An 8,150-nucleotide genomic window follows, 5' to 3' on the forward strand; every position below is an offset into this window, starting at 1 on the left:
AGCCTACATTGATCTGACTCATACGCTGTAGACTGATTGAATCTTGGAAATCACCCTTCATCTTTCAAACAATAGTAACTAACTTTTTTCTAGGCAGTTCTACATCAGGTAAACTAAAGCAGAAAATAACAAGATTGTGACACATCACATTTTCTATTAAACTATTCCACAAGCTGAAAGTCAGTACACACCAAACTTTCAGTTAGAACAATTCCACATGTCAAAAAAGATTATCACACACCAGATCATCAGACAATATTCTGCAAGTTGATAAAATAGACATACACTACATCATTAGGCATACTATTTTGCAATATAACAAAGCTAGTACATGTCTCATTATCAGGTACAACTAATCTAAAGATAAGATCGTGACACACCACATTATCAGATAAGTTACTCGACAAATTAACAAAACACATATCATGCAGTCAGCAAAACATTTCACATGTCAACAAAATAAACACACACACACTGTTATGCATTATCAAGGAAACTATAGATGTTGAGTGTGTAATATTAAAATGATTTTAGAGTCTCACCATGTAGTCATCTCCATTAATGCTCTATCTGAGAACCATGCATCTTAACAATAGCCCTACATTGAAGTTGCATTTGCAAAAGGATCTGGTGTAAAGCTGTCATGTTGAAAGCACAGTACTCCTCCTTGCAGATTTTCCATAATCCATCTATTGTACAAGGATAGCAAACAGTTTCCTAGCGCCAACTTCAACAGTCCAGTTGCATAAAAATGCATAGGTGCTACATCTGAAGACTGAACCAGTATGTCTCCTTATGGAATAGCATAAGTACCCATTTCTTTCTCTAGCTGCTTGAGGTGTGCAATATCTGGACAGGCATATCATAGCAGCACATGAATTGTGTAATTTTTCCATATGGAGATCCTTCTATATTATATTGTGGTGACCTTTTTTTTGTTGTTGTTGTATTCATGGTTTTCACCTTTTACAAGGTGCCACACTTTGATAGGTATCTTTCTGGATCATCCTGGTGCCTTTGTTTTCCAATGCTTTTAAGGAAAAGGAATATCCCCATCTTGTAAATTCTAAATCCATAACCTGAATATGTTTTTCTAATCAAAGAGTATGAACATTTTGTGCTGGAAAGATGTTACATATCATTCTCAAAAGCTATCACCATTTTGGTGGTTATACAATACCTGCTCTATGCTAAACAATGTAAAAATGAAATTCTTATACATTTTATTCCCTCATCACTTTATATTGGCTGTGGTTGTCATATGACTTGCTGATATACGTGTTCAAATCATTATAATATCACATAATCAGTCTTCTGTACCTCATATCAACTCGCACATTATCATCAGGGAAACTTCCATGTGTCACCAATATCAACATACACTACATCAGCAGAGAGACTGTTGCACCTGTCAATAATATCAACATTAACTACATCAGCAGAGAGACTGTTGCACTTGTCAATAATATCAACATTAACTACATCGGAGAACTGGTCCGTCTGTCAATAATATCAACACTAACTACATTGGGGAACTGTTCCATCTGTCAATAATATCAACATTAACTACATTGGGGAACTATTCCATCTATCAATAATATCAACATTAACTACATTGGAGAACTATTCCATCTATCAATAATATCAACATTAACTACATCGGAGAACTGTTCCATCTGTCAATAATATCAACATTAACTACATCGGGGAACTGTTCCATCTGTCAATAATATCAACATTAACTACATCAGGGAAACCATTCTATGTGTTACCAATTTCAGCACATCATCAGGCAAACCTCCACAGTTACTAAGAGTGGCACACACTACATCATCAGTCAGACCTTCCAACAAGACCAACACAGGTAAACTATTCCACATGTCATCATTACACTCTGTCAGATAAAACTACATCAACAAAACCAACACATAATCTATTCTATAAGTTAGTAAGAAAAGTACACACCACATCAAAAGTAAACCATTTGAGAAGTTAGGAAGAAAAGACTTTTATATCAGTATCTGCTGAAAAGGGGGAGAAATATTTTTTTAATACACTGTGTGATTATAAAGTTATTATTTTTGTATGGTGTATATCTTATAATTACAGCCAAAACAAGAATGTGACTTAAGTAAGAACTGGCTGAGGAATTAGCTGCATTTCTTTATATGGATTTTTTTAAATATTAAAGTAATTTTTGCAGGTACTACATAATGTCTGTTAATAACATGAGGAATAAATTCCAGACCATCAATGAAGATAAGGTATGTGAGATGAAATTCTTACTGTTATATTACAAATGTAAATTTGTTGTGTAATTATCAGTAAACTGTTTTTGCTATCATTGTTTAATAGTAAATATGCCTATATCTATTTTAAAATTTGTTATACTTAAGATTATAGAAAGTATTGTGTAATTTTAATTTTTCTTTACCTAAAGCTTTGTATGTAAGGTAAACATGTTGTAGTCCATCTCAGTAGTCATGAAAACCTTGTATTATACTGACATAAGCTCTAGATGTCATTTATTTCAATTATGCTTTTTGAATTAATGATATAAAAATATCTGTTTGAATAAGGTTTTTCTTTTCCATTTGCCATTTATTCTTTCTAACTTAGTCATTTTGTATATCTCTCTTGACATCATAAAAATAAAAAGTTATTGGGTTTAGCTTCCATGAAGGAATCAAAAACAAAATATTTTTTTTCCATTTTAGTTGTGTTCTTAATATACTGATGTAAGCTGCATTTTTTACAGTGTGTAGAATAATCATTTTTGAAATAGGGCTAATCATGGAGATGAATTAGTTTATTGAAGGTCATCTATGTATGGTCAAAATGTGTACATCGTGGAGTTTTTTTTTAATCATGTGAGTATTAAAAGTAAAAAGAGAAAATATAAATACAAGTTGTCAGTGATGTATCTGTAGGAACTGCATTGTCACTAAGCTGATAAAACTATATTTGGTATTTCACAGTGTAACTGTGGGAACTGCATTGTCACTAAGCTGATAAAACTATATTTGGTATTTCACAGTGTAACTGTGGGAACTGCATTGTCACTAAGCTGATAAAACTATATTTGGTATTTCACAGTGTAACTGTGGGAACTACATTGTCACTAAGGTGATATAACTATTTTTGGTATGCATACACAATGATTAATCATGTATCTGTAGGAACTGAAAAGTCACCAAGCTGATGCTGCCTTTATTTTTATTTTTTTCAGTGTAGTTGTAGGACCTACATTGCTACTAAGATGAAATAAATTTTTTTTATATTTGACAAATGAGAATTATAGAGTTGTGATATTCACTAGTAATTTTGAAAAAAAAATCCTTGTCCCAGGTAAAAAAATGCTAGAAAATTTTACTTGTCCTTCTTAAAAATCTACATGTCCTCAACAAATTTTACCAAATCTATTTTAGTTTTGGGCAAAAGGCTTTATGTCCATTGGCAGCTCTGATTTTTATTAATTATGTCTAAGCACTTCATATGTGTCGTTTATGAATTTTATGGTTTTTAACATTAGGATTTTACAGTGCAACATTTAGAGTACTTAAGCTTGTGACCTGAGTGAAATATCGGATTGGTGCCGATGCATTAGTGTGCCGACATGTCCAGATGTCTCTAATGTATATATATATATATATATATATATACTGGTGGTATGCATCAAGCTTCAAAACTCATCTTCAAATAAATCACGTGTTGATGTAAACTTTATAATAAACCTCTCTGCAATGTAAACAGGAAGTGAAGTTGAACCTAGTGATAGTTATGAATACCAGAAATAAAGTCACTTTTTGAGTAATGTTACGATATTTTATGGAAAATAAAACTATGTTGAAAATACATTTGTCTTTTTAAAATATATCGGAACATGACTTGAATTGACAATCATCAATATTTCTTTTCACTTCTCCGTAACAGACTTCATTTCAGGATACATTGTGCTTTTTTCCATTGCAAGGGTGCCTGAATGTATTGCATATTTTCATAGTTAAACAAACTTACTGATCTGATCTTAATAATCAGGTCAAAAAAATGGGGAATTCTATAGGTGGGATTGGTATCAGCAGCCAATATGGAGATCAGTCACAGGCTTAAAAGTACCCCATACATGAACTGATAAAAAAACTTGGTTTACATTAATGTTGCCACAAATTAAATGAAGTTATGATATATAAAACAGTTTAAACTTTTTTGTAATCTTTATTATGTTATTTATTCTTCCTAGATCTGACAGTAAAACTCTACTAGGTTTCTACCATTGAAAAAAACAATAATAAGTTTATGCTCTAGACTTTACTGTTCTGAATTTTCAAGAACTTGCATGGCTCCCTAGAAATTTACCGTGTATTTCTAGCAATAGAATGAACAATGTAAAAAAAACTACTTGTTTAGTGGGCAACATACAATAATAAAACTTGCTGTAGGTGAATATGAATTACATACATACAATAATAAAACTTTTAGGTGAATATGAATTACATATATACAATAATAAAACTTGTTGTAGGTGAAAATGAATTACATATATATACAATGATAAACTTGTTGTAGGTGAATATGAATTACATACATACAATAATAAAACTTGTTGTAGGTGAATATGAATTACATATATACAATGATAAACTTGTTGTAGGTGAATATGAATTACATATATACAATAATAAAACTTGTTGTAGGTGAATATGAATTACATACATACAATAATAAAACTTGTTGTAGGTGAATATGAATTACATATACACAATAATAAAACTTGCTGCAGGTGAATATGAATTACATATATACAATAATAAAACTTGTTGTAAGTGAATATGAATTTCACACTCGTGTAGTTTTGAAGCAACAATTTTTCCATGTTTGTAACATAACCAGCACAGTAAAGCTTATGCCAAACACATTTTCAGAAAGTTATAAAATAGAATGATTACTATTAATACGAAGCTTATATTTTCTTATACACTAATGTCTCGTTGTTAAAGTTTTAAATTGTGTAAAGTATTGATATGAGCTGGATTGATAAGTTTGGTAATGTTATGACAGGTTTTAGAGGTCTGATAATTTAAGTAATGTTATATATATTTCTTTGAAAAAGAAACAATTATTTATAAGTTGTAAAGTTTTCAGGTCTTAAAACTATAATGCTATTTTTAAAAGAAAATTTGAGTTTTCAGCATCAAGAAATAAGGATGTCTTAAGTACTGATAAAAAGATTTCATTAAAAGTAATATTATTTATAAAAGAAGTAGACTTACTATAGCTAACATCTTTGTTTCATTTTCAGATTCTCTTGCAACCATTCAACTACATATTACAAGTACCAGGAAAAAATATTCGAAGTAAACTTACGAAGGTATCACTTTAGGTTTTCCTTGCCTGAATGTGTTCATTTGTATGTACAGTAACTGTGTTAAAAATATTTTTTCTTACAGTGTGTAAAAAGCTTTCATTCAAGAAGTTTCAGAAACAAAATTAATGTATATTTGATAATTTCAATCAAGAACCATGAATGCTCCAAGAGTACACTATAATGTATGCTCTAAATGAAGAAAACTACGTACTGATATGTCAGATTTATGTTTGTATAACATACGAGTGTAATCCAAGAGTACACTATAGTGTATGCTCTAAATGAAGAAAACTACGTACTGATATGTCAGATTTATGTTTGTATAACATACGAGTGTAATCCAAGAGTACACTATAATGTATGCTCTAAATGAAGAAAACTACGTACTGATATGTCAGAGTTATGTTTGTATAACATACGAGTGTAATCCAAGAGTACACTATAATGTATGCTCTAAATGAAGAAAACTACATACTGATATGTCAGATTTATGTTTGTATAACATACGAGTGTAATCCAAGAGTACACTATAGTGTATGCTCTAAATGAAGAAAACTACGTACTGATATGTCAGATTTATGTTTGTATAACATACGAGTGTAATCCAAGAGTACACTATAATGTATGCTCTAAATGAAGAAGAACTACGTACTGATATGTCAGATTTATGTTTGTATAACATACGAGTGTAATAAGCATATTTATGTGAAGACTTCCTCCATGTGTAACATAAGAGTATTTTAGTTAATATAACTTTATAAAAAATACCTTCCATTGAAATCATTTCATGTACTTCTTAAAGTTTCTTTTTTTTTTCTTTCAGGCTTTCAATCACTGGCTGAATGTTACACCTGAAATGTGTCAAGTAATAGGCGAGGTTGTTCAAATGTTGCATAATGCTAGCTTGTTGTAAGTTACTCATTTTAATGTTTATATGAGAAAATCATGTAATATATATATATATATATTATGTTGTGTGAAGATTTAAAAGAATCATTTAAACACGCAGCTAGTAGAAGATTGGACTGTGGAAATGTAACGGGTCATGCTGCATTAATTCAATGGCAACTTGCAATGAGATATACTTACCAAAATGCTAGCATAACGTGTACAGAAATAAATGTCATAACAAGAAGGTAGATCTTCCAAAAGTGCTCAAGTGATTGTTTTTTTTTATTTGTTCATGTGCATCTTGATCTTTCATGTTTTAAGATTTATGAAGTAAAGATATGTCATAGTACTAAAACATTTCGAACACCTTTATATAATGCTATGTTCTAAAGAAAGAATATCTATAATCCAGATAAGTGTAACTTGTAAAAAAAAACACATAACTATATGTAAGATTATAGAAATACTGTGTATACAATAAATTTTTTGTTAAAACCTACTTAGGCCTATTATATTTTATTTCAAATGTCTTTTCGAAACTCGCAAGAAGTTTTCTACTTTAATTACAGATAAAAAGTACTGTACAATTTATACCAAACTCATATGTTTCATTTGTGGTATGAACTGTTTTTATACTCAGTTTTATTTTGTAGAATTGATGACATAGAAGATAATTCCTGTCTAAGACGAGGGATTCCAGTAGCTCACCACATTTTTGGTGTTGCTAGCACTGTCAACACAGCTAACTATGTATATTTCTTGGGGCTGGAGAAGTTGCTGAAATTGGGAAAACCAGAGGCTACAGTTGTCTACACAGGTATACTAATGTTGTGTTTTAGTGACAATAGTAGAACTGCACTACATTTGTACATTTATAAAGTTGATCTCTCTCTTTTTATATATAATTAATTAATTGTAATATTATGTAGAACATGAAAGAAAAAAGAAACAATGCAGCTACAAAACAGACATATATCTCCTGGGCACACACCATAAGGTGGGTAGTTGTGCAGTGCACCTTGGTTTTTGAGTTACTGGCAGAAGTAAGACCCAAATTGCTTTGGGGTTACACCATCTATCTAGTTTAACCTCAGTTTTGCATACCTCACATTCTTAATAATAAAAAAGAGAGAAGAGAGCAGATGTTGGTGCTCTAGCCCACAATGACCCACATCTTTATCACCTTTACCATCAATGGGGAAAGACAGTAAAACTGTCTTTGAAGTTGGCTTTCCAGCCCCCATAATGATGTTTGGACATAAATACCACAATGTTAAGGTATTACTATACAAGCCCAACTTAAATTGTTAGTATAGCTCCCATCCGTGCTACTGTCAAGATATTTGAAGGTTCTACAAGAATTACATAGTAGCAGGTCTTGTATAGGGAAAGTGATACATCTACATTAATACACCAATACAAGATACTGTCCAAATAAGTAATTCCAATAATTTCTCCAACAAAAATTAGAAATTATTCATTATTATGTTTATTATGATTTCATTTATACTATTATTTTTAAATATACATACATATTTTGAATACGTATTACAAAATAGTTTAAAATATTTAATTAGAGTTATTTTATTAAATCCATTAAAAATCAATTTATTCAATAATATATTAATGTTGGAAATTAGAAACTGTTCATTGTTACAAAATATCTGAGTAGCTATGAATGTATGATGCTCTGTATGGCATTATTTGGTACATTACTATTTAGCAAGGGAAGTCCAAAAATTTGAAATGTAAAATCATTTCTTTTATCATAAATATTAATATAACTATAATTATTAATTATCTTAATATCTAAATCTAAATAATGTACTTTAGTATTTGATATTGAGGTGTTTTTGATTTGTAGCACTGTAGGATAAATATTATTGATATAAGT

General features: G+C 30.3%; 1 protein-coding gene across 1 annotated transcript in view; it reads left to right on the plus strand.

The window, feature by feature from the left end:
• LOC106468574 (geranylgeranyl pyrophosphate synthase-like) overlaps positions 1–7,073 on the plus strand; it is a gene marked incomplete at its 3' end in the record, with an annotated part of 19,878 nt that extends 12,805 nt beyond the window's left edge. Inside the window, exons 2-5 of the mRNA XM_022396913.1 lie at positions 2,204–2,264; positions 5,300–5,368; positions 6,189–6,274; positions 6,910–7,073. Of these exons, the coding sequence (XP_022252621.1) occupies positions 2,214–2,264; positions 5,300–5,368; positions 6,189–6,274; positions 6,910–7,073 (370 nt within the window). The remainder of the gene's footprint in view (positions 1–2,203; positions 2,265–5,299; positions 5,369–6,188; positions 6,275–6,909) is intronic.
• Positions 7,074–8,150: the final 1,077 nt, after the last annotated feature.

This window comes from Limulus polyphemus, unplaced genomic scaffold (assembly GCF_000517525.1).
Source record: "Limulus polyphemus unplaced genomic scaffold, Limulus_polyphemus-2.1.2 Scaffold3057, whole genome shotgun sequence".
Lineage (NCBI taxonomy): Eukaryota > Metazoa > Arthropoda > Merostomata > Xiphosura > Limulidae > Limulus > Limulus polyphemus.